The sequence below is a fragment of the Chroicocephalus ridibundus genome, chromosome 14 (genome assembly GCF_963924245.1).
Source record: "Chroicocephalus ridibundus chromosome 14, bChrRid1.1, whole genome shotgun sequence".
Taxonomy (NCBI): Eukaryota; Metazoa; Chordata; class Aves; order Charadriiformes; family Laridae; genus Chroicocephalus; species Chroicocephalus ridibundus.
This window is the reverse complement of record NC_086297.1, coordinates 10406505-10434227: the sequence shown is the minus strand read 5'-3', so window position 1 is coordinate 10434227 and position 27723 is coordinate 10406505. Positions and strand designations below refer to the sequence as shown.

Below are 27723 nucleotides of genomic sequence, written 5' to 3'. Positions count from 1 at the left end.
GGGAGGCCGGGGGGAGCGCCGGGGAGGATGAGCCAGGTGGGAAGCCCGATGAAAGCCTACGATTTCCTGCTGAAATTCCTGCTGGTGGGGGACAGCGACGTGGGGAAGGGGGAGATCCTGGCCAGCCTGCAGGACGGGGCCACCGAGTCGCCCTACGGCTACAACATGGGTAAGCTGTCCCCCCTCTCGTGGGGTCTCTGCCCCCGGATCCCCTCGCCTCGCCCCGCCCGGCCCTGCACAACCGCCCGCTCGGGGTCCGCACCCACCGCGGGGCCACGGCCCCGCAGGAGGCAAAGGCCACGGGCAGTGCGGCGACTGTTCGGGCTGGGGAGTGAGCACAGCCAGAGCGATGGAGGAAACCAGCCGCTTCTGCGGGTCCCTGCGGGTTACGGAGCTTCCAGGTAGTGCCAGAGGAGAAAAGGGCGCAGGCAAAGACGTGCTGAATGGTGTTTTGCTGTATGTAGTTTTCAGAAAGGAGGTGGAATTGTTGTCGGGGTTTAAAATCCCAGGCAGGTGATCTCATGTGCAAAACTATTTTTGAAGCTCAAGTTTAAGAGAAATGTTTTAATACACAAAATATATTGATCAAGATGATAGGGTTGTGATAGGATTTATCGTCCTAAGCAGTTGTTTCTCTGTTGTCATCACTGAGTGAAGTAAAATACTAATGAGTGAAAATACTAATAAAAATGTTTTCTAGTAAAGGATCTTTGTTAAACAGCAAAGGTGCTTGCTGTGAAACTGCCTTCACTGAAAGAGCAGAAAAGGAGATTTTTATTTTTTTTCCTCCCTCTTTTTCACTGTCATGTTCTTAATATCAGAAGAGTAGCCCTTTAAGATCAAGGTTCATGTTTGTAGTATGTTCTTTCACTTAAGCTTTTTAAAGGGCAAGACTGAAGAGCCTCATCCATGCCAGATATGTTTTGCCTGCAGAATAAGGAGTTGTGAATGTCGCAGACCGTTAAAACTAATCTAATGTCTCAGAGAAAAGGGTATTTCTAGTTTCGATCTCTCACATTCTCCTCTTCTCACTCCCCTAATCTTGTTTGCCTAGAACATACTCTAGTTTCACTTTTTTTCTCTTATGCAAATCTGTCATCAACATATTAAAAAGCAAATTGTCTTGTCAAGTTACCCATTGCTTTAATTTACTGCCAGTCTGTGACTAGTTAATTCACTGGAAGGGTTTACATTGACTTCAGATCTGTTTGTTATTATGTGGGTTCATAGTACTGATTCATGGCGAAGAACTGGAGCGAGGGAGGAGAGTTCTCTGTACCATTGCTTATGAGTCAGACGGTACCTTGAAGGCATCAATGTACATTTTCAGATGTTTGCTTAATAGTTTTGCTAAATCACTCCTTGGGGTGTTGCAGCGTGTTTACGCTTCCTGCTCTTCAGATGGTTGAAGAAAAGGGACAGAAGGCTTGGGGACGGTGTGCCCAGCCTGGCTCTGTTCGGTACGCACAACCTCGTCTGATGCCAAAGGAGCGCTTTAGCCTGCAACGTAACTGAGAGAGAATGTTTGACCAGCTCCTGAGCTCCTCAGTCTTACTTCAGGCTTTTGCCTGTAAACCTTGTGATGCTGGTGGTTTTGCTCTTAAAAAAATATTTAAATTGCGTGGCCAACGCTATAACTCTGTGAATAGATTTCTTGACAGCCAAGAAATACAAATATTCTTTCTGAATTATTCTGCAAGTACTTAACATGCAGCTTGGAAATTCTTCGTCGCTACTAACTTCAAAATGTATACATACAGGGCTGTAAGTTTTATGCGCTATTTCATGGACTGTAGTCTCTTCACCAGGATATTTATCAAGCTGAACTATACAAGGTTAGGTAAATAAAGTAATTCAGGGCCTCACAAACTCTGTTGTGCAAAGCTTACTGTTTCACAGAGACTGAAAGGAGTTCTTAGCCCTGAGAAGATGAGTGTGTCTGAAGAGAGGGATACGAGTTACAAAGGGAGGGCCGATACAACAGATGACATGGTAGTAAAATGCAAAAGGAATATAATCTGATTTTTAATTTTATGCAATTCATAATGATGAATTTATGTACATACCGAGCCTCAGTGTTTATGCGATCATAGTATGCTGTCTAGTCTCACTTAAGGAAGGATTTTAACCGTGAAAGTTCATAAAAAATATTTCCTTGCTCTTCAATTTATAATGTTCTTGAATGCACTGAACTTGAAATACTTTTGAGCACTGCACATAAGCTGCCCAGTTTCTTTGGTGGTCTGTATCCAATATCCCTTCTCTGCCTGTATCTCTTCAGCCTTTCCCACATCATTTGAGCATGGGTGCGTAGGATGCAGCTGTGAGGAATCTGTGCAGGCTCATGGACTATGAAAACATAGATGCAAAGAGAGAGATAGAGCTAAACATCCTGTTGGTATCATGACTCATTTTCTAATTTAACTTGATTTAAAAGCTCGATAAATGCTGGCTTCTTCACCATTTTCAAGTCCTCCGTTAACTGCTAGGATCTACCACTTTCATAACGCCAGCTAGGTCTCTGAAATGGAAAGAGAAAGTCTAGTGGAATGATAGATTCTGTCAAAATGTGCCACATGTGTAAGCTTTGAAATGACAAAACTTTGTGGAGCTTGATGAAAGGGAATGGCTTTGAGACTGCAATGGAAGAGGAGATAAATGATGTGGTAACAGACAAGAGCAACTGAGGAGAGTGGAGGAGCACTGAAGGGCCTTGAACATGAGAACAAACAAGTTAATCTGATGAAGCATAGGAATTTGGGCAGTTTTTTGAATTTGTATATGCAAGAGAGACAGAATTTGACATTTATTGCAACAGGAAAGAGGTTACTCCTGCTGCTGAAATTTAGTAAATCAAAGGTGGAAATATGGATGTTGAGAAGTCTGGAATAACAAGCTACAAAGGGTGATCACGATGAAGGACAGATGAGGCCTTGAATAAGACCAGCTGTTCAGAGAACTTACCACTTCTGTGGATAAAATGGAACGATGACCCTGCAGTTACGGGGCTGGGTTTCAGAAAGGACAGCAGTAAATCAGGGTTGAGGAAGAAAAGTTAGAATTTAGCTTTGGTATGGGGATCTTTCTTGTACTAAACAACAGGAGGTATCACTGAGGTGCACTGCAGTGCTCTAAGAAGTAGAGACAGATTATTTATAAAGGAAGTATAAGGAAGGACAAGGTGTTGAACAGAGTGTGACCCCTCCTTTGGGAAGAAGGAGAATCTAAATGAACGCCATGGGGTATTAGGAGAGGTGGAAGAAAGGCTGAGTGAGGATGAACTCATCAGCAAAGAAGGATCAAGGGGCTTTTGGTTGGTTGTTGTCTTCAGCAGCCTCAAAGACAGTTAAGCAGCAAGAAGAGTGAAGGTAAAATAAAACATAGAGTTGACTAGGACAATGTGTGGGGTTAGGGTTTTTGGGGGGTTTGGGTGGGGTATTTCTAGCCATCAGACTCCTGAAGGCTTTATGTGCAGCTATGTAACTATCTCATCTCAACTTCATGGGCTCAAACTTTAATTGTATAAACACAAATTAATTTTTCACAGGCACTTTTTTAACTATTCAAAAATAATGTGCCATCTTTCTCATTCCCAGGAAAATACGGCAGTCATATGTCTTACTATTTTTTGTCAGTACACAAAAATGATATGAAATCTGGAGATGGGAAGGAAAGCCAGCATTGTGTCATCAGTCAAATCCCTGCAAGCTGCTGCTGGTCCACAAGCCATAGTTTGAAAGTATTTGGCATAGTTCAGCTATTAAGAAGGAGTAAAATCTTTGTCCCTGAATTTTTCTTAATGACCAACAGGCTCTGGGTTGGAAAGGAGAAGGGAAGGAGCTTCATTAACATAACAAAGTAAGGACTGCTTTGGAAGATTCATCAAGAACATGATTCATAGAGATAATTTAGAAAGCAGTTATCCTGGAGATGGGCAGGTAGGCAGTGAGGTTAGTTGTCTGGGTAACCTGCCTTTATAGTTCTCCCACATCTTGCTCAAAACTGAAATTACAATAGATTGGATGCACTTGATCTCTAACCTGGTAAGAAAAACAGCATAAAAATTATCTTGGAGACAGCTGCAGAAACTTTGCTTTTAAGCATTGTTCATTTCTCATCAGAATAAATTCAGAGGAAATAATTGCTTCTAGGCTAGAACATAATACCGGAGATGTGCTGTCACTAGGTCGACAAATATTTTGATGTTTTGCACTAATAGATTATTATTCAGCTGGATTCTGGTTCTGCTTTCATACTGACATATGCTTGCGGTGGGATTGCTTGACACAGGGACTGAAAGGAATGATTGTTCCAACCCGTGTACTCCTACTCTTTTTCTTGCAGGAACATCAGGTTTAGACAAATTGTCTCTCCTTTCTCACCTAGCAACCTTTTCATATGCTCTTAAGTTATTATCACAGTTGTTTGCCTTCCCATAAATTCTGCCTGTCCTTAGATTGAGAACTTCACTGGGGTATTGGTTGGCTTATCTGAATGCTTGAAAAGATCCTCGTGTGTCACAGTTGTGGGTGTTAATAAACGGTTGTCTTGATTGCTAACACAGGCCTTGAGCTTGTGTGGCCCAGCCCCAGACAGAGCTTGTGGGGACAGCCAGGTTACTCTTAGACAGGGAGCATTTAGACTGGGATAGTTTTTAGCTGCTTGCATCCCAGCAGACAAAGTTCATGGTGGCTCTTCCTCATAAATCAACACCCCCATCAAAGCCATTCTTTGGTGTAAAGCTGGTGTATAGAGGAGGGAATGGGCCCTAACTGAAATAAGGAAATATTGTTAACGTGAGAAATTAAAAGACTTAGATTTGTGAGCTGATTGTGGTTTCCTACCCTCATGCCCAACACGACCAAATACAGAACTAACAGAGGTAAAAGTCTTACTACAAAGATCTGATGTTCAGTTTCTCAGTTCTCTCTTCATGAAACCGTGTTTTTGAAAATGTTACCTGGCTGAAAGGAAGGGGAAATAAAACTGTTTTGTTTTCCTACCAGTACAATAATGAAGAGGATGGGTTGCTTATCACTGATATATTTTAAAGCTATTACATTTTCCTAAACACAACATGATCTAAAGATTGCAACAGACACTAATGGCAACATCATTAAACTTCTGTATTTCTTTGGACATAGTACCAGCTTTTCGGGACAATCTTCAGTCCATTCTATTAGGATTTCTCCAGCAGAACAGTTATTTAAAGTTGCTGAGCACCGGTGACTATGAGTAAATAAACGCCTTTTTGAGGTTAATTATGCTTGCCTATAAATAGACTAGACTTTATCTCACAGCACAAGGAGAGCAAAAATTGATGGCTTTTAGCTGTCGTGAAGTAACTTTTCCTAAAAGGTTGAACAGGTGTGAATTTTTTCCCCCTTTGAATTTTGGTAAAATTCAGTTGTACAGCCATTGATCTCAGTTTAAAAGGATTTAAACTGCATTCTTATACAAGGAAAAGCAGGTGAGGTTTGATTTCATACGCCAAGTTTAATTGCGTAGAAGACAAGTAGTGTCTTATCTCATTACTGTAGGTTTCTGTGGCACTGGTGGAAAGTAATAGTTGCTTCAAATAGGGCATCTAACCTATTTTGGGATGAGTCTGTAAAGCAGTAATAGATCCTGCTCTAAATATGTTTGTTATGACTGCCCCTTTAATGTGCTGTCTTACAAGAGCTGTGCTTACTGCTGAAAGACAACATTAACTTTAAATTGTATTATATACTACATATTATATACTCTCTCCTTATGCATACATATTGGAGGGGAAAAAAATAATCAAAACTGTGTGCACATGCACATATTCAAACCGGGTATTTGTGTACCTTGTTCTTTTCCAATAACTGGCCTTTATGTTTCTTAGCAAGGCCTATTCAACAACTACAAAAGACCAAACAAAGAAAACATCTAAATTCTGGTCAAGCGTATTCTTGTACAGATTCAGAATGAAGAAGCCTTGAAATCTTAATGTCACGAGAATGTTTTTCAGATTCCTGCCTAAAACCAACCCCTGCACACACTTGTCTGAATTTGATATCTGCTGTTGCTACAAGTAATACTTGAGATTGTTGTGGCAAAAGGGGCTATAGCAATAGCTTACTTTCTTCTTTGTCTTTCTCATGCACATGCATTCAATAGCACTAGGTGCTGCCTGCCTCAGTTTCTCTTGGGCTACTGGTGTCTTTCACACACGCCTATTTTTTTCATAGATACAATGGAGTGGGAAAGTGACTGTAAAAACAAAATTACTGCCCGGCTCACAGACAGGTGTGCAACATGAAAGACAAAGACCAGGCTATTTTGAAAAGTGGTCAGACTTCAAGATAATTGAGTCCTTTTAAGCTGCTTTGGCCTAACCAAAATTGTATTTGCCTGTGCCAGGATTAAATTTTATCCATCATGTTGGTTAAATTACATTTACATATTGCTGTAAATTTGTTTTTATTCTGGGAGCTAAACAAGAATGGAAAATGTGATTAAGAGTAGAAATTGGCTGAGTTTAATAGTTTTATTTGTATCCCATTTTATTCAGCTCCTCTGGATTTTGTTTAATATGAGGATGAGAATATGAAACTAATGCAATATTTACACAAAATGCTCAACATGGGCTAGTGTTTGTCATGCTAGTTTTATTTAAGGATCATCTCGAATGTAATAACCAAATATGTTTGGTTTGAGCTTGCTATGCTTTTTTATCCACATCTAGATCTGTTGATATAGTGGAATACATCTGTACAAATAATTATTCCTTTCTTTTATACCTTGACGTATTGTACTATGGAAGTATGAACTGAGCAAGATAAGTAGTCAAATAATCCAGTTAGAGCTGTGCGTTCATAAGTAAGTGAAGCTGTTACAGATCAAACACTGATTTATCAACATATACTGTATATTTAACGTCCAGTCTTTCAGAAAGTTGAGATAAAATAATCTGTCAACATTGCCTGTAATTTAGTACCTACTCAGGGCAAAGTCCACAAAAAGATTGGTGCTCACAACAGCTGTTTATGTATCTAAATTGTCATTCAAGTCTATGGAAAGTCAGACAGCTAATTACTACAAAGTTAGGATGTCATTTCTGCCCAGGAACGGTGGGGGTTTAAAGGTCCGGAAACTAACTTTGCCCACATCTTTACAGCAGTCTGTGGCATCTAAGAGAGTAACCTCTTTCAGTGGGATGGGATAAGTGGAAAAGAGAAATTATCATCAATAACGAGCTGTGCCCAGTGACAGTGTGGTGAAGAACAGCCGCCTTAAGGCTTTAATGTAGTACATACCTGCTTTTGGTATAATTACATTCTTGTTTGATATGTTAATTAGACTGTTACTGTGACTGCATATTGGTAAGAGTAATGATTGTGCTGTGTTCAGCTGAGACATACTGAATCTGATCAGTGATTCTTCACAGGAGGCGTGGGGTTTTTGAACCCTAAAGAATATAAATCTCTAAGGAAGCAGAACATGTTCTGGTTCGTATAATGTTCAGACTGGCTGAACCAAATCTCTGGCCTGTGTTCAAGGCAAGGTGAGAATCCTCTCTAGGACAGAAAAGTAACTCTTCTGCACCTGGGGGAAGGACGGGCAGGACCTAGCAGTGAAAACACCCTGACATGCACACAAAACCATTTCTGGCAAGTCAGTAACTTTTTTACTGTTTTGCAGGTGTATAAACAGTGAAGATTAAGTATTTTGGAATGACATTTGTTGTCAGAAGCAGGGAAAGCTATTTGTTGTTCATGAGATGTAGTCTTGTGCTAAACTGGAAGTCAGTAGAAAAGTTTTGCTGTTCTTTTGTTGCGTGGGATTTGCCACTGAAGGGCGGTGCTATGAAAGCACCGTCTGAAGCCAGCAAGGAGTGTCAGAAGGTGGAGGTGAGTAAGCAATAGCTGGTGAGCACGAGGAAGTCAGAAGAGCCAAGTCTGTTACTCCAGAGTTATCTTGGATATTAAAATTATTTGTGCAACATCGGAATTCAAAGTAGAAACTGGTAGGTTAATATGCAGAGGTGGAGTAACTATGATGAGAATTTCTGGAATGGAGATTTCCATGCATTTTAAAAAGTAACTGACTTCCAAGTTAAGAACATAAGAAGTGTCATCTCGAACTCATTTAGCCTAGCACTCTGTTAAAAATGGTAAGAGAGAGCCTATTTAGGAGGAACATGCAAATCTGGCTGCTTTCTGAGCTCTGCTTCCCTCATGCGCCTGCCAGCCTTCCTAATCCAGTCTCTGGAGATTTAGAATTCTTTACAGCTACTTCATTTATGAAAATGGATAACCTGTATGGTCTTTTTTAATTAAAAGTTATAGTTGCAACTTTCTATGGCTTTTCTGTAATTTATCTAAAGAAACCATTTTGCTACGTATTTCTTTTCTCTTATGCTAGGGTAAGTGGGATTCCGTGACCTCCTTTGAAACACTGAGTACTGATTAGTGGAGACACACGTCTGGACTGCAGTGAGCCCTCCAAAAAATGCAGCTTTAAAATGAGATGTTGACTGATGCAAAATCAAACTATTTAGAGTTTCCCCCAGTAAATTATTTCTGGGTCTCGGCTTCATGTTCATGTAACATAAACTCCCAATGCCATAAATATCTGTTTTAATTATATTTGTTATAATAGTGCATGTTCTTTAAGGGTACTTCAGTATGCACAACTCTGGAGAAATGTGTGTTGTAAAAATACTTTAATTCTTGGATCAGAAGAAAATAACTGGAACTTTTTAATAAATAGGTTATCCTTAATACATGGCTAAAGTCCCATGTGTGTGCAGATCTAAGTGTAGAAGAGACGGAACATATGACAACATTGAAGTGAGCTGCAGTCTGAGGGACACATTTGCACTAGATGAATTGCAGCTGATCTTTCACGCTTTCAAATGCAATCCAATCACTTGTATTTAATAATCATAATTTGTTTACTATGTGGTGTGTTCCAGGCTTATGATTCAGACCTTACCTCTTTATTTTTCCCCAGTTTTTATATTAGGTATGTTGAGCACATCTTAGCAGTCAGTAACTCACTGTTGTGCTCCTGCCATCGCTCTCCTTTTTCCTCTGGGCTACGGCTTCATGCAGAGCCCTGCCCTGACACCGCCGACATGTGTTGCCTTGTAATCCCACATCAGCAGAGCTGAAAGAGCAAAGAACGCTTATGTACCCTGAAAGAATATATTGAGGGAACAGTCAGAAGTGTATTTGAGGATTGTATGTGTAATTTGCCAATTTTCTTAGAGAATGAGCCATTATAGATGTTTGGATGAAACAAGAAACTATGTAAAAACCCCCAGTTTAATTAAAAGAAAGAAAAAGGGGGATAGGAGTATTTTAGTCCACAGGTTTCAAATCAAAATAATTCATCCCTTCAAAATTTTAGGGACAATGATGTGTTAATGTATCTCCTGTGCCTTTATACTTTGTTTGCAAGCTGACTTTATGCAGTGCCTTAAAATGGGATATTTAAGTGCATGAAATGTGAAACTGCCAGCTGGAAACCCCAGAAGAGACCCAGCAGGTCTGGCAGCCTTTTTCATACTCTCTCAAGACTAGACTGAGGAAAAGAGGCTGAAGTAGCTGATGGATGCAATGGAACGACTGAGTCAGTGCATGGAGAGTCTTGTGGTGTAAAATTTTTAACGTGGATTTCTGGATACATATATTTCTTTTCTAACTGTTTTAGCAATCCCTATACACAGAGCATGATCTCAGTCACTCAGGGCTCTGTTCTTCTAATCTTTCTGTATGTTTCCTTCGGTAAATATGCTAAGTGAAGTTTGTGTAAAGCACAACCTTGACTTTTCAAACCACTTCTGAATTAGTAGATTGTGGTTTAACTTGAACGCATACTTTATCAAAAAGAAGCATGACAAATGGAATTTTAAATCTCTAACCTCTAAATCATAACCTCTAAACTTTTAAATTTATTTTCTTTTTCAGTTCAGACAAGAAACGCCATTCCTTTTAGAATTATGTTAGTTTTGAAGCAAGAAGATTCTAGAATCTAAGAATACATGTGGTGTAATATTTTTTTCCACATAAATTCTAGGTATTGTCCCCAAACAGGAGTTTAATCTGGTACTGTTTGAGAACTAGAATTTTATGGTAAGACTCACTTATCAATCTACGTTGTATTTGTCTTCAACATCTGCAAGACAGGCTAGTTCAATGCCGAAGACTACATGAAAAGTAATTACCTAGTTTTTGAGTGAAGAAAAGTCTGTAGTTCTAACAACTTAAACGAAGTTTGGCCGCAGACTAATGAGCCACCTCTCTGGAGAAGAGACCTTTGGGCAGGTGACCTAAGAGCAGCCTCCTGGTACCCATGAGGAGGTCATCAAGAGGACAGAGTGAGGTGGGAGGGTAAGAGACAACTGGTGTAAGCTGAAACAAGAGAGATTCAGAATGGGTAAAAGGAAAAACTTTTTTGCCATGGAGACAGTTAAGCTGTGGAACAGGCTGCCCAGAGAGGTTAGGCAGTCTCCAGACCTCATATCTGATCCTGTTTTGAGCAGGAGGTTGATCTAGATGACCTTCTGAGACTGCTCCAACCTGAAATTTCCCTTGACCCTTCCCTTCACCTGAAAGCAGTTTATTTTAATTTCTTGAAAAACTGAAACCAACTAAATGATGACTGGAATAAGAGCTTTGTAGCAGTAATGTATAGTCTGTCTTTCTCTTTTAAATCCTAACCAAGACTGTTTGCTAGCATTTTGTGTTAATTTTTTGTCCTGGAAAAGCAGTACAGTTACAACTTTGGCAGCTCTTCTGCTGGAATAGTGAGGAGGAGGAGAGGGGAGAAGTGGAAGCATAATCCAAGCCAGACTTAATTGCCTTCATTTTTCTAATGGAAGTATATGTCCTGAAGATATCTCATGACTTGGGAATTCCTTGAGTTAATGGTAACATGATCTATAAAGCCCATTTTACTGCAGCATGCATTTCACTTGGAATTCACAATTTAACTTAAGAAGTGCAGTTGGTCTGCTGTTGCTGGCTTTGGAGGTTAGTTTGAAGGCTCCTCCTCTTCGAGTGTCTGTGCTCTGGGAACGATGGCTGTATGTTTTCTGGATGATAGCTCTTAAGCCACAGTAATTTTTCAATAATGAATTTTGCTCTCTGGCATCTTTAAAGCATAATTATTGCACTTACACCTACTTGTTGTGAATTCCCACTTTGATCTCCAGTTCATCATAATGACAGAATTCATTACGTGTTCAGCTCAAAGAATTATTTTTCAAGTAATCTTTTTTCCTCTTTTAACAAGCCGTGCTTTGTGGTGTGCAAGAAAATACCTGCACTTTTTCTTTTTTCTTTTATTACACGTGTTAACAAATACTGCTGTGACTTCTGGGAGTAGCGATGGCATCCTGGAGTAGGTTTCTTGGATATTTTTTTTTTGTTTGTAAACTTTGATTATATATTGCCATTTATCATAAGTATTACTTACAATTTCATAATATACAGGAATATGCTTACGAAACAATTTGGATTTTTCTAACTGTTATGATATATTGATATGCTTAACTGAAAGTGGTTGTTTAATTCTTTAGAATTATTTATTTGAGACTTGATTTAAAGCCTAGGGACGATTTGGAGAGGTTTGCAACTGTTCTCAGTGAGCTTTTAGGCCTATAGCTCAGAATAACGGTGGCTGGATGTTCCTGCAATTCTTCTCATGCCAAGAATTTTTGAACTGGTTTACTGCTAATGAAGTGTCAAGACATAAAAGGTCATTGTTCTCTTTTGGAAAATACTGTAAAATGTGAAATATTGCATCTGTTTTTAATATTTTATGGTAGGTTTGAAGCTATTCTCCCTTCCAGAGTCTGGACATATTTCAAGCCTAGTGTTTAAGATATAAGTAAGGGCAAGTTCTGCATGGCTGTCTCCCATTTCTTTCTTGGTTTGTAGAATTTTAAAAGATTTGCAACCTGCCTTCTGGTCTTTTCCTCATGCACCAGGATGGTTTCACCCCCACTGTTAAGCTTTGTGATGAAGAATCTTATACCACAAATATATCGAAAAGCACTGAAAATACTGGACAATCAACTGTTACATAAAACTTATTCCACTTTTTTGGGGTCAGTTGTCTTAGCCTGGTCAACTATGGATATGCAGAGCACCCCATCATAGCTGGTGCCTGGGACACAGGTGTATCTCAAAGATGAAACAAAGAATGATGCTGGAAATTTTCATTTAATTGCAAGGAGTGTAGAGGTGGGATTGTGAATGAGAGGCTGCCCTTGAGAGCTGATGCTCTTTGAAAATAATGAAACCAAGATTTTTAGGAAGATAGGATGCTTGTTAACAACACGCCTGGCATATGCAAAGGAACTCTTCCTGCAATCCAGCTCTTACAGGAATTGATGTACAGCAGCAGTGAGAAGATGATATCGTAGAAGGTTTTTTTTTGGTTTTGCCCCTCATACTTAAAATAGAGGTTAATTTCTAAATCAAATTCACTGGTGCTAGGTTACGATTATCTTGACTTTGATATTAAATGGACTAAAAGTTGAGGGTAATTCTTTTTAGAAAGTGCAAATATGAAGTAGAAAAGAGCTGTTTTAAAATACTGTTGCTGTTTTATAACAATGACTATAAACTGGGGACTTCTTGTTACATTTTTTTATGTTGAGTTCTGTTACAAAGAATTTGGAGAGACAGGCAGGGAAATCGTAAAGCTAATGTTTGCTATCTTCTGCCAAGACTGTGTTCCTTTCCCAGCGTAGGGAACTGAGTGATCCACATTCACTCTTAAATCATAATCTGATGTTATTGGCTTTAAGTATTAAAAAAACCCTTTGGCTAATAATTGCTACCAGTCAATAACAATCCTATCTCAATCCATCTCCAGAGCTGTCAGTAGTTTTGGGGACCTTGTCTTTTAATGTGAGTTTTCTATTCAGAAGCGAGAGCAGTTGGATCTAGATGCAGGAGAACACGGACCTGCGAGGCACCGGGGTGTTCTGGGATCACTGATCAACCCAGAATCAAGTGAAACAAGGACCCTTCACATCCACGGAAAAAAGGGTCGAGGAAAAAAAAACATCTCACTTAAAAGATTGCTGGGACTGATATATTAATCTCTTCCCAATTTATTTCAAATTTATTAATAAAATGTGCTGAAATAAAGGAAGAACTTTTTTTTTGGTCAGTAATGCTAATAATAACATTCCCTTTTCCTGCAGGGCTACTATTTATAAACCATAACATGTTTATATTTAGCAGCTTTCATCTGAGGATGTTAGCTGCAACTTGTAGTAAACATTTGAGTTGAGCAGTTACTGTGTGCCTGCCATGGCCTTCTCTTTTGGAGTGGAAGAAAGGAAATGCTGAAGTGCATCGTTCCTGCTTCTTCCTGACCTGGAGGAGGGGGATGGTTCTGTTTTTTCTTGTAAAATAAATTTCTAAGTCCTTAGATTGTAAAGAGGCTTTTTTATTGTTGACAAGTAAATGGTAAGACAGAGGAGAAGGAAATATGACCTCGGTATCTTTATATCCTTTCCTCTTAATGTGAATGGAAATGGATCGTTCTCTACTTTTGGTTAAAAGTTGTTTATTAGCTGATGTCAAATAGTTTTTCTTTTCTCTCCAAACAGTTGTCTGCCTTGAACGTTTAGTTTTTATTTATCCATCTTAGCAGAAGTACTGCAAGCTAAGGCATGATTAAAAAACCCATGTACTTAACAAGTTGGTTGCATGTTCTTTTTGGGGAGGGTGTCAATTTAATATGCAAAGTAGTGGCTTGTTTACTTACTAATGCTGGTAGTAAGAGGATGAACAGAAACTTATTCAGTTACCGCTTCTGTAAATTAGTGGCCTGACTAATTAATTTTTGGGGGCTTATATAGATTTTGGCATTTCAGATGTTAATTTTGTTTTCAGATTAGTGCTGGAGTTATGCCATAAAGTTGTGTCAAACTTCATACTCCCGTACCGTTTGCTTTGGTTTTAAGGACAACAGTCTGGAGTAGAGCCAACTAGAAGTGCTCCCAGATCTTCAGATTTTAACCTGGTGCCCTAATAATTTTGTAACTCTGAAAAGCTTCTGTGTAATTGTTAAAGAGCACTTTCATATTATTTTTTTTAAGGGTAGATTTCTTCTAAGCTTAATTGCTTTAAACATTTAAAGGAAAACAGGTGTACTGAAGGATAGATTGGGATATTGGCATGTGTCTGTGACCATAAACACAGCTAAATATAAAGCTGAGCTTTCTGATGTAAATAGTTTCTTTTTAAAAATGGGAAAATTGTCACGTCATTGAAATGAGGGAATTATCTGTGAGACTGTAATTGTGGTTTATGGCTTGATTAATGAGGTGAAGTATACAGTCTAGATCTAAAATTTTAGTGTCTCTATTTCAATCTGAATAGGCAATCTGCTTTTCAAACAGATGGCTTTTATTGCGGTAATTAAGTGTGATGGAAAAGACTGGAATTTGGAAAGTGATGATTATTCTGGAATGGCGAGCAGAAGGCAAATATGACTGTCACATAACCTGACCTTTGTGCTAACATATCAAAAGATACAGTCCAATCTTATGGCAAAGAGTTTATATCTTTGCAGCATGATGTTGAAAACGTGGGGCTTAGTGTTTAAAGCTTAGTTGAATTTTGAATCAAAACCATGCTGTGGATGCATTTGCTGTGAACAACAAATGAATGGAGTTGGAAGTTGTGTCACTGGTCAAATATACTTGAAACAGTTACAAATGTGTTCTGAAGACACACATTAGACCTTAATTTTAACGTGTACATGAAAAGCTAGACAGCTGAGGAAGCTTAAAGTGGGAAGCGATAGGACCATTGAATTCTCATCATGCCTCTGAGAAAATGGTTTTAAGCACTCTCAGAAAGATAAAACTGTGTTTTATCAGTCCAGTCAGCAGTCTTTGAACCTGAATGATGCTTTCAGTGGACTTCATTAAGTACAGGCCCAGAATCCCACTGAAAATATATATTTATTTGTAGACACTTAATTATTGGCATAGAAACAGGCGGTGGGAAAGAGACATTGATGAATGTCTGAGATAACTATTATTGAATGGTTAATTTGGACAAACTGATGGAGCAAATGACTGGTGGAGAAGGTGTTTAATGCTGAAATCTCTCGAAGGCAGCAGGCCGTGGAGGCAGGGAGTTAGAATGGTTTTATTATTATTATTAATTTTGAAGTAGTTAGATTCTGTTTTAATTAAATGTGAAAGCTGCTAATCTACATCAATTATCTACAAGGAACAACATGCCTTAAACTTTAAAGAATGGACACATCAAGAAGAATACATAAAAACAATGAAACCAGTTCTTGTAGTACTTATGAGCTGAAATATAACAGAGCACCAGGTTCAAAGATGAAGAGTCATGTATTTTGTACTTTCTCAGTATAAAAAGGGTTGGTTTTAGGAGTATTCTAAGACAAATGTGCCACTGACTAAAATCTTACAGTGCTGAATTGGTAAAGCACAGCTCTAAAGAATCTAGTCTTAAGGTTATTGGGTCTTTTCCCCCAGGTTTTCTTTCTCCCCTCTCCTATAACTTAGCAAAGTTGAAACACAGATCCAAAGCAAATGCAGAAGCTCCAAACCATTAAAATATTAACATCCAATTCCTGTGAAAAATCTTAGACAAATCTGGATTTTACTCTTTGTCATATTATCACGATATGACCAATGGTCTGTAGTCCATTGCTTCAAATTTTGTTCAAGTGAGTCAGTGTGTTTTTCACTGCTGAAAGCTAAATGGCTAGCTGTTAGTCACACTGTAGATCATTGAATCCTAATTATTAAACCAAAGATAAAAGAGTTTTGGCATAAATAATGTTTCCTTTGGCGGAACACAAAATGAGCAACTTAAATGACTGAAGGATTCTGCCCTAAAGAGACCCATCACAAAACCCAGAAACCTTGATACACTACTATAAGCTTCAAGAGAAGCAGAAAGTCACAGGAAGCCTTAAAATAATCGGCGCTGACACGAATGCAGTGTGCTTAGTGAAGCATAAGTGATAGTGTGGTAATGGCCGCAAAGCATCCATGCGGAGAGGATGGCTTCCTATCTCCTGCAGTTGTTACCAAACAGCTGAATGCTTTTTTGGGAATCTTACTACATTCCTGGCTTCAATAATATTTCTTTCAGTTTTCTATCTGCTAATTTTGTGTTTGAGAAGAACAAAATCTATTACAAATCAATTACATTTAAACAAACCAAACCCTTCAGCAAGGGCAGTGGCTTGTTTCAGGTTCTTTAATTTCAATTTGTGGCTTTGGGTAAATATTTTTTATAAGAAACATCCATGTGAAAGTAGTAAGCACGAGGTTTTTCTGGTTCACTTCAAAGTTGAATTTTTTTATTTAGCAGCCTTTTTCTTCCCTTGTATAGAGATACATTTTAGTTGTGTATCCAAACAAAGCTATTCTGTCTTACTAAATGAGTGAATAATGTTCTGGAAGGACATTTGATTTCTACAACAGCACAACCCACATCTGTTGGTCTCATTGTTATGGTTTCACACTGTTCCTGATGATTCATGGCAAAAGGCTTTTTGTTTTGATTCTTAATCAGTGGCAAATGCTAATTGCAGACATGTTCAGGTTATATTATCAACTGCTTCTATCTCTATGACAGCTGAAGAATAGGGAAGTTTCTGAATTCATCTCTTCTTCAAAAAACTTTTGAGAAACCTGTAAGATGCTTTCATAAACAGCAGCTGGTAATAGTATATTTTTCAGGCTTGTCTTCTGTCATTTAAAAAAAAAGATGTAATATTTTGCATTATGTGTGTGGCTAAACGTGAGCGATTTGCAGTAGTTTATGGTCTGTGGTGCAAAGCGCAGTGCCAGGTTTATTCAGCTGTGTATCCTCTAGCTATGCAATACTAATTTTCTATGCGTGGTATGTCTTTTAACAGAATGATGGATGTCCGTTCACTGTGTGGGATGTCTCAGTGTTTGCTAAACATGGTCTGTGCCTCTTCATTAACTGTAGATAAACTAGCGGAGGTATTTCACCCTGCGGGAAATATCAGTGGTAGCATAGGTTGCTGGAATGACTTATATAGTGTTACGCAGAGTTTGCTCTGCATGTTTTATGGTTTTGAGAATTTCTGAAATGATGAAACTTGTTCTTTCAGTGCACAAACAATTTCAATGTCCTAGTCTGTTCAGTGTCCCATGACTTTGTCTTCGGGTTTGATGTTATTATTATTATTTATTTGAACTTGTGGTTTGTAGATTTGACTATTTCCTAATACAGCTGGAGAACTGGAACACTTTGGCTGATAAATGAAAGTAAGTCTCCCAAAACTGGTGGTAATATGTTGGAGGGGGTTTTTTTTGTGTGTGTTTCCAAATGTACAGATAAGAGCCTGAACTAAAGGCAGAAGATGTTTCAATTCACACTTCTGCAGTGAGCTAGAAGCTTGAAATGCCTGTTATTGCTGTCCCTGGCCTTTCAGGTCAGTGCTTATCTGGGAACTGTGAAGTTAGCATGGCACTGGACCAGTCTCTGACTTGAGTTGGAATCATCAGAAGAATTTAGCTCCCTCTCTTTGCTGCCAGACTAGGAGGAGCTGTGTCAAGAGATTTTTTCCTAATATACAGGATGTATACAGTAGGATGTATTCATCACCTATAAAAGCATGAGTAGCAAACCTGTTTGTTGATGTGACTCAAGTGAACTATCCTGCAGGCAACAGAAATGAAATGGCATCTTTAAAATACATTTCCTAATAATGTGTGACTTACCATCGCAGTGCCTCTGTCTCCCTGATCTTCTTACTTGCCTGGTTTTCACATCCCAGCAAGATTGCTTCTTAAGCTTGCTTTCTGTCATCTTGCTGGTCATTGCTAGCTCTTTCCACACCAGGATCTTGGGAACAGGTAGTTCCTCTTGGCTTCTCATTCTTAAGAAATGCCCTGGCTCTTGGAACTGCAGTACCCTTTCCATCAGGGCCATGGCAAGGTGACTTATTGCTCCTCTGTGGGTCTTGGCTTTCAAACTGGGCAGCTGCTTGGCAGCTGCTACTGCTCCTAGAAATGACATAAACCACATAACAAGTCAAATCAATTAATAGATAAAGTATTTTTAATTAATAGTACTTCAGTGCAATTATCCTTCAAAATCCGTTCATTTTAAATCTCTTTACCTTACACAGTTTAAAGCTGGTTTAACTCTACTGATATCGACAAATACAATACAGAAGTATAATTGATTTGCTAATATTGCTATGAAAGTTTTTGAATACTACCTATTTAATCTATGAATGTAAATGTTGGCATGCAAGAAGCCAGGAAATAGGAGAAGTGAAGTTATTTGTAGTAGAGATAAAGAACTTGTTTCACTGTATGCCTTTGTATCTAAGTTACAATTGGTATTCTACGAAAAGGAATAAATACTATTGTGTTGTGTAAGAAAGGCATTCAGTCTCCCAGTGTCTGTTCTGCAGGAGAAATTGGTGATAGCTGTGTACAAATGAGTTGCCTTGAGACTAAAACCTGGAGGTAGCTGCAGGGGGTAATGGTGCACTGATCTCTGGGCAAGAAATTATCCTGATTTGTAACTAGGAGAACATTTCCTGGGGTAGCGCATCCATACCTTGTTTCAGAGAGCAGTGTCTTGTGGTTATAACTTAGGGAGTTCAAGTTTCTGGGGTTTTTTTGTAAAATGGGGTCAAATTTTGTTTGTCTCAGCATCTTACATGTGACACGTGCTATTTGAGTGGTTTAGTGTGGTGCAAATTTTAGAAGAAGCAGAAATGCAGCATCTCTTTTCTTTGCCCATGGCTACAGGGGGAGTTGACTCGGCTGACAACTGGTACCTTGCAATAACTTCTGTTGGGTGATTTAACATCTGTTCTTTATTCCAGACCAACTCTTACAAACTCCTTTCCTTCTGGAGAAGGAGACGAGTGAGGCTGCCTTTTTTGTGTCTGCTTATTTATGCCAGAGGGTTTTAAACCTATTTTTTGTTTACAAAAATGGAGGTAACTCACTATCAGTGACTGCTTTAGGGACCTCTTCATGTCAACTGGTAGCAGCACTTAGCAATACTCCACTGGAGGAGCAACAGGAAATCCATTTTGTTAACTCACTGACAGAACATGTTTTTGGGCAAAGAGAGCAAATCTCCTGCATGGTGGTTGTCTCCCCAGAGTTGTGCCTGCAGCTGAGACGGATTTGTGTTTGTTGTTTATGTGCCATGCTATGCTATACCTTTTCTTTGAGAGGGCAATATAGGTAATACACTGTCTTACTAAACTTTCAAACTTCTCTTTCCCCTTTAAATACAAGAAGAATAAAAAATCTTATTGGTAAGCATTTGTTATGTTTATTAATACAAACACTGATACATAGTGCTTAGAGATATGGTTTAGTGATGGGTTTTGTCAGAGTTAGGTTGATGGTTGGACTAGGTGATCTAAAAGGTCCCTTCCAACCTAGGCCATTCCGTGGTTCTGTAGATTAACTTTTTTATGCTGGACTTGATGATGTTAAAGGTCCCTTCCAACTTAGACAATTCTATGATTCTATGTTGATGCCACCCATAATAATGAATCTCACACTTACGGAATGATCTTCAGCACTGTCATCCCTATTCCCCTGATAAAGATGTGCTGAAATCCTATGTAGTAATTAGGGCGCTCTTCTGTATGCATTTGTTTTTCCATGTCAATGTGTTTTTCTCAACCCCTTGTTTTGCTTATGCTCTGAAAATAAAGCATATCTCTCTTTTTCAAAGTACAAGTCTCATTACATTCGAGTACGTGTTTCAGAGCTAGTTTCCATGCTTTTTAAACTTCATTTGGAGGACTCTATGAATAAATGTTCAATTCAGGAAGTTAACTATGGCCCAGCAAAGAAAACATGAGAAAAATGCATTTACCAGCAAAACTGTGTTGCTTGGCTGCACAGTGTGAATACTGAATACACACTCTTTAAATAACATTTAATAAAATAAAAGCCTTAATGTTTATAATTACACAATTTGTGGATGCAGTACTGAAGCACAGTGTTCAAAGCCATTGACCCTGGCATGGTGGTGGATAGTTTCAGGGGTCAGCTGCAGCTACACAACTGCTTCTGATTAGTTTTACCTAATCAAATTGAAACCAACACATCCGTTTTGCCCAAGAAAACAATAGTGCTAGCTAGATTTGAGCTTATTTTTGCATAGTTTAATCGCTTCCTGGGGCATGTCAAGTTAGCAGTAAAAAAAAAAAAGTTATGTAGCACTGAAGGCTGTTTGCAAAGACTACAAAATGTATAATAAAGATGTGAATGAAGCTATATATGTGTTTGTGTATACATGTGTAAGCATATATACGTATTTACAATAGATACTTCCCTTAAACACTGCAGTACTTCTTTAGGTCACCTAAAAGAGATGCTATGGCTCAACCACAAGGCCTGGGCTTGGTATGGGAAGGAATAGATGGAACCTGCCTGTGTTGTGCTGGACACTAATGCATAGGTCTGCTGGGCAGAGGCGGCTGCTATCAGTGGGAGTGGGAAAGGCTGGAAGACAAGAGGCAAACCACTTCTGGCACCATCTGCTGCTTTTATATGAGGGGGACACGTGTATCTGATGTAAGCGCTGGCTATGAGTCAGAGATAAGGAAGGAAGAAATGATAGAGGCAGTAAAGCCAGGGAATAGAGAAAGAGAACAGCATTTAGTCTGCAACATATGTATGAGAGAAAAGGCAAAAACCTAGTTCTACCTTCTTCTGTTGAAGAGATAAAATTCTTTAAGCATATATATTGTCGTGCTAATGAATAAAACAGACCATTTATCAATGTGAAGGGAGCCTGAGACATCTGCTCTGAAGGGACCAAGCTTAAGGAATATGAAAGGTCTTTGTAACTTTATATGAACAAGTTGTTCATATCCACATGCACTTCACAGAGTACTAATGACACCTTAAGGTCAGCTCCTTTGTAACTGTCTGTGTGTATATTGTACACCTGCCAGCTGCTCTAAGATTTGCATGGCTCTTCCCCACAGGTATAGATTATAAGACTACAACGATTCTTCTGGATGGCCGACGAATCAAGCTGCAGCTCTGGTAAGTGTGTGCCTCACCTTTCCTCATCATTTATATTTCAAAGACACAAAAACGCAACTCTTCAGGGCAGGAGTTCTCCCCTTATGCTTCAGAAACATTTAGTCACCTGAGAAGCGTGAGCCAGGCAGTTAGGCCTTGTCGTGGGTCATGCTTTCTCTTTACCTCCATTTTGCATCTATTTCATGTAAAATGAGGGTCCCTGCAGTTTCCTTGTGTAAGAGATGCAGAACAAATGCAGAAGAAAGGCACAAAAGATTACGAGTGCCTTCAAGATAGATTCAAAGTGCCTTCAAAGATTATAAAATATACTGGTAATGAGAACCATGAAGGTAACTTAGAAAGAATACAGTGACTGTAATAGCAACATCCCTTTGCTCAATTTATTAGTAGTAGTGGTTGACTAAATAACCACAGTATTATTAAAAAAAAAGAAAGAAGAAAACGCTCATGTAATTTAATCTGCATTCTGATGTGATTTGATCTTTACAAAAACATGTTGAGAACAAATAAAATTATTTCACAGCAAAAGTTTTTCCTGTAGGGACAAATATTTGGTGCTTTTGTGTTAAGGCTGTTTGAAGGTGGCTACCCTCTGGTTCATTTAGAAGTATTCGGCAAGTGATACAAATTGAAAAATGCAGCAACATTACTGCCTCTTAAATGCATTGTTTTCCTCTTTCCCTAAAGTCATGGCATAAAAGAGGGAGAAGTAAGGTCAGTGCAGGCCAAGAAAGAGATGGAGTCTGATTTTTGTGGAACCATAATCTAGGTAAATCAGAGACGGGTTCTAGGAACAAGCAGTGTTCACATAGAATGGAGAACTGAAGGTGAAAATGAATTACTATTTCCTCCTAGAAAAAGACATTCCTGTGCCCTTTCCATCTTTGAAATTAATTTTTGTGGTTTTTCTTTGAAAGTATTTGAGTTAAATGCCTGTGTGTCAAAGCTAAGTAATTTTTAATTTATTCGTCGCTACTGTTTTTTGCCTTTGATTTTCTAAATAATGTTTCAAATGCTAAATGCAATGATGGATAATAGTACTCTGCCATATGGTATCTTCATTACTTGATATTTTGTTTACCTACTTTCTTTTTCTTCTTCTGTCTTCCACTTTATATAGCTTAGCAAAAATACCACGTAAAGCTTATCTGAGAAGCAGCCAGAAAGGAGATGTTTTAATTCTTTTTGTGAAGGGCAGGGATGTTCTTTGGATTCCTTAAAATAACAGATTGGAAGTGTTTCTACAGTTGACCATATACGGAAATATGTGCCTTGCATTTGAAGATTACAGATCTACTTCAAAAAGTCTTTATGGAATTTTGTTTCCTATCACGTTTGGAAGCAAAAACAAATTTATAGTGAAGAACGCTTTATGCAGTGATTTTTTTCTTTTTTTTTTTTAATTTTTTTGTGTGTATGCTTTTCTAAAAATCTGTGCTGTCTATGACTGCAGGGATGCCTTCATCATACTAGACTCATGATGAACTATTGCTGCTGTAAGCAAGAATTTACTGGTTTTCCATTGGTTTCCTTGGTGATAGCTATTGTTTCCTCCCACTTTTCCTGTGAAAACAGCATCTTTCTTCAAGCTGACCTAAAAGGAAAGTCTAGTGGCATACGTACACTTGAGTAATAGCCTTTGTTCTCCAAGGGCATAACAAGAGTAAAGTTTGAAGTTCTTGTCCTCTTTCCCTGAGAAATCTGAGAAATGTAGAAGAAAGGGCAGATGCCAGTGGGAGAAAACTGCTGAGATGGAGAAGAGCTCTGGTGCATTAGTGCCTGCTGCTGCCTGACTAATGGTAGAAGAGCTGATACTGGTCAGAACAGATGAGTTAATCTAGCTGAACTCTTAACACAGGAGACCACCAAATATATATGTAATTTATTTTGTTTAGGGATACATCAGGACAAGGGAGATTCTGCACCATATTTCGGTCTTATTCAAGAGGCGCTCAGGTAAGCAAAGTACAACTTTCTCAGTGATGTGTAATGGTTGTTGGATGGATGAAAGCAGAGTTAGCAAACCATCGTGAGGGCTTCTGTAGCTCACATGTGGATCGCATGCAGATTCAGTAGCAGTCTGAAGAGAACATGAAACATGGGAAATAACAAGGGGCAAGATTTTCTTTTGGGCAGGGGAAATCCATAAGACGGAAGTTGAATCAGGGTAAAATACAGTGATGAGATAGATATATATAGATATATATATACACACACACACACTTATGCCTTCTTATAACTTCAGCGTGTTACCTTACTTTAGCGTGTTACCTTACTTTGATCATGTGAAAACTACGCTAAAACTACTTTGTAAAACTGTGTGCCAAGTAAGAGACACTGATAACATAGAACTGTCAACAGTAATGTGAAAAAAAGATAGTCTAAAAGGTGATGAAACGTAACACCTTGTAAGGAAATTACCTTAAAAAAAAAACCAGACACACAAAGTCACTATAGCTTCAGAATTTAAAGTATTGCCATAGTTCATGACGCTTATTAGTTCTGATGAGTTCCATCTGTTATGTTCCAGAAATGCACAGAGCACTGAATCTTCAAGCTACCAAAAATATTTATTTGCTATGACTTGTGATGTGTCTGTGATCAACCAAACTTGTCCACTATAAAAAGAAACATTTACCAATACATTAGACCATGGAACTACACAGAGAGATGGGGCTTTGTTTCACAGAATGCTGAGGTTCTGCTCCATTAAGAAGTTGCTCAGCATCTTACAAGATTATTTCAGAATTGGAAAGTTTACAGATAGTATTCTCTGTGTTATGCCTCTGTTAAACCTCAATTTTAATATTTCTTTTTTTTAATACAGGGAGTGATACTAGTGTATGATATTACAAATCGTTGGTCGTTTGATGGCATCGATCGATGGATAAAAGAAATAGATGAGGTAAGGTACAATTCCAGAGTGTCACTTGTCTGTAACAGATGACTAAGACCAACTGCTTTTATGGTATTTTCTACTGTTTTTACCGGCATTTGCAGGCAGTGCTTACTACAAAGTTATCCAAGATGCCAAGCTTACAATTTTCTTTCTATGTTTATAATTCTAGAAAGTTGGAAACATATCAGCTAACATGTCTGATTTCTTTAAAGGTGTTGATGGAAAACATATGGAGGGCAGAGATTTCATACTGTAGTCCCACTCTTGCTTAGATTTGTCACATCATCTGCGCAAGCCTGTCTTCTCTGAGGAAGGGATGTTTTTAGATCAGAGCATCATAGAGTAATTTAAGCTGGAAGGGACTTCTAGAGATCATCTGGTTCAAACAACCACTTAGTCTTTAAATCCTGAAAAAGCTTTTGTTTGTTTTAATTGATACAAAGGGAAAATGGAAGCCAAACTATTACATTTTTTATTGCTTCTCTTTGCTCAGCATGCTCCTGGTGTACCAAAAATCCTGGTTGGAAATCGCCTTCACTTAGCCTTCAAGCGCCAAGTGTCTACTGAACAAGCACAAGCCTATGCTGAGAGGCTGGGCATGACTTTTTTTGAAGTCAGTCCGCTCTGCAATTTCAATATTACGGAGTCCTTTACCGAGCTAGCAAGAATAGTACTGATGAGACATGGAATGGACAGGCTCTGGAGGCCGAACAAGGGTAAGCAATGTACACTGAAAATGTCTAAATTTAGTCCTAGCTAAGGTTTATGGTTCATTAGTATAAAATAATTTTCAGAAACTTTAACCCTGATGCAAAAACATCAAAAAAAGAAGAACCGGGAATCCTGTACAACTTGCTTTCTAAACAGAAAATACATATCTGTAGGCATAACCTGCCGTTCCTGCTTTTGTAGGGAATAACATCTTTCCTAGAACTTACACACTCAGTCATCTAAGCATTAAGATGTAAATAGGAAACTGAAGCAGCAGATTTTTTTTGGATATGTGGGAAAAGGTGTGGGAGGAGAAATGGGAATTCATCCTGGCAGTACAGAGTGCGTGCGGAGTGCTGGGTATGCTGCTACCATGTGGCTGACAAAAGCACGTGATTATAATGTGAATTTTATGTCTGTTTTTAAGTACTGAGTCTGCAAGACCTGTGTTGCCGTGCCATAGTTTCCTGTACCCCTGTGCATCTTGTTGACAAGCTCCCTCTCCCCGTTGCCTTAAGAAGCCATCTCAAATCTTTCTCCATGGCAAATGGCCTTAATGCCAGGATGATGCATGGACGCTCCTACTCCCTCACATCCAGCAACATCAATAAAAGGAACAGCTTAAAGAAAGCAAAAATCATCCGGCCACCGCAGAGCCCACCAAAAAACTGTACAAGAAACAGCTGTAAAATTTCTTAAGCTCTTTGTGGGAAAAGGAACCTGGATGGAATCCCCGCGTGTGAAGTGTTGAACACAAGGACTCCTTGTCTAATGGCTGAGCACACTCTATGTATGTATCACAATACAGAGACAAAAATAAGAAAATTAAGTCTTATTTAGAGCTTGCTCACTCCAGTAATGCTGCTTCGGAATGAATGATGTGTTCAGTGCAACTGAAAGGATGTGACACTTTGGTGTTGGATTTTCATACTGCATTTTATTTTCTAACGTGCATGATGCCATTGTTTTTACTAGTAGTTGTGTTTTCATGTAGGGGATAATTATCATTCTACTCAGTTCTTAATTCCATGAAATCTGGAAAGTGACTTACTGTGTAATTGTATAAAATCCTGTCTTTTTGCAAACTCTTCAAAAATATAAAAATGAGTCATCGGTTTGCATATTCAGGCGGACATTTTTAAATGCAATGTATTGTATACATTGTTAAATCCTGCAAACAGTGTGACAAATTCCAGTAATACTGCAATTGTGTATTTGCATTTTTTGTAAAGCTTCCTTGAGAACTCTGAAGCACTAACTTAACTAAGCTAAAAATGTATATATAATTATTATGCACATACACAACAAGGTTTTGTCCCATTAGTGTATGTAATAGATTTGATAAAGTTTTTGGTATGTTATTTAATACTTCGGGGAATTAATTTGTGGTTTAAATACTTATTTTTCTGTAAAAAAAAATATATAAAAATATTACATTTTATACCACTCCCTAAGAAAGTTCTAGGAGGAGAATGCCAAAGACACTGTGGTAAAAGGAACATGACTTAAAGAGCTGCTTTATAAGGAAAGAACACTATTTAAAAAAAAAAATAAATGTTTCTGGAAAAGAAATCCTATTATGCTTTCTTTAACTGGGGGAGGTTGTCTTTAGCTTCCTTTAGAAGAATTTGAAGAACAACATACCTGAACTTAGACACCAGGAAAGCGAAGTCATCCTAAAAGCATCACGTAATGCTTTTGATACAACATCTATCTCCAAGATTGGAAGAATAGTAGACATCAAGTCTTCCGTTTGTGAAGGAATTGTGTGACTTGTTCTCCTGAGCAAGGACAGGCTTTTGAGTTGATGGTGTAGCTTCATCCCCGTTTATTCTAGGTGTCCTCACTGCTGTGAGATACCATCAAGTTATGTATCTGTAATATTCCTTCTGGATCAGCAGAGATGTCCACAGCCTCTGTAGGTGAGGAGGGGAAATTCAAGCCGGTAAAATGCCAAAGTTATGCCAGGACCCGGACCAGTCAATGTATCACTACTTAAAGAAAAATGCAGTCGGGCACAAGTCTTCTCATAGTTGAAGACTAAATGGGAAAACAAAGTTGGGCGGCAGGAACTCCTGTCGGATGGCTCCCCGGTGATGAGCAGGCTCCACCTGCTGGGTCGTCTGTGCAGAGCGAGCTGCAGAGAAACGCTGTCGGCATCGGGGTGAAGCTGTCGGACTACAGAAATGGCATCTCCACGGCTTAAGAAACTGTACACGGCAGCTACAGCTACAAGAGGTTAAACCTGAATCCAAGACATGCGTACTTCGGGAGTGGTCTGGTTACATTTGACTAGCAGCTGTGTGCAGTGTGAAGAGGTCTCTTCCACACACATTGCTATACTATTTTAAGTTTCTTCTGAATTAGTCTTGGCCTCTTCAATCACCAGCTCATCAGTTTGTTTCCATTCTGTATGTGCTATGCAGTAAGCATGCCTAGCTGGAAAGAGCATTAATATGGACATGTGCGTCCTCAAAGTCAGATTCTCTATTCCCCTGCCAGCCAGTATAAAGACAAGGTAAGGAGAGGCTGGAGCAGTGCTCCTTCCCTCTGCTAACACCTGTAGCCACTCCATGCAGAGTGAGTAAAGCCTGAGCCTGTAGTTGGAAAGAAGATGACTTAAAAAAAGCAAAGAAGGGCTTGTTATTTCATGTGCGAAGTCTCTTGAGTGCCTGAGGAGACCAAATCTTGTAAAGATGCAATGTAATTATTTCTTTCTTCTTTTTATATATATATATAGGAGTGCACAAAGAATAAGGTACCGTTGGTCACTGCAGGTAGCTCCAGGACTGTAATGAGCCATTGTAAACTGAAAAGCCATATAATTTCCAAACAGAAGTCTGCACTAGAGACAAGCAGGTCACAAATCTGAAATACAACACGAAGCCATTGGTGTGGAAGGCACAGAGCAAGGAAAGGAAACGAGTGCTCACAAAGGACAGGGAACAGCTGGCATTTGTGTGAGCACACACACAGCGTGGACTTCCAGCTAATCACACAGTCATGAAATAATTCCAGTTGGAAGAGGCCTCAGCAGGTCCCTCATTTT

The 27723-nt window shown here is 38.8% G+C and overlaps 1 protein-coding gene across 2 annotated transcripts; it reads left to right on the top strand.

Moving 5' to 3' along the window:
* The first annotated feature begins 12 nt into the window (after nt 1-12).
* RAB40B (RAB40B, member RAS oncogene family) lies at nt 13-26226 on the top strand. 2 transcript variants are annotated; one of them, XM_063351906.1, is made up of 6 exons: nt 13-169; nt 21004-21064; nt 22960-23020; nt 23892-23969; nt 24457-24679; nt 25102-26226. In XM_063351906.1, exons 1-6 carry the CDS (start codon nt 28-30, stop codon nt 25371-25373), a joined length of 837 nt encoding a protein of 278 aa, XP_063207976.1. In that variant the 5' UTR covers nt 13-27; the 3' UTR covers nt 25374-26226. The 2 variants fall into 2 exon arrangements, with proteins under 2 accessions (XP_063207976.1, XP_063207977.1); XM_063351907.1 differs by lacking the exon at nt 13-169 and adding an exon at nt 328-401.
* The last annotated feature ends 1497 nt before the right edge of the window (nt 26227-27723 follow it).

Coding starts and splice junctions, on each gene's coding strand:
- RAB40B (XM_063351906.1), top strand. CDS start 28: ATGAGCCAGGTGGGAAGCCCGATGAAAGCCTACGATTTCCTGCTGAAA. Junction 170..21,003: donor GCCCTACGGCTACAACATGG/GTAAGCTGTCCC, acceptor TCTTCCCCACAG/GTATAGATTATAAGACTACA. Junction 21,065..22,959: donor CGAATCAAGCTGCAGCTCTG/GTAAGTGTGTGC, acceptor TATTTTGTTTAG/GGATACATCAGGACAAGGGA.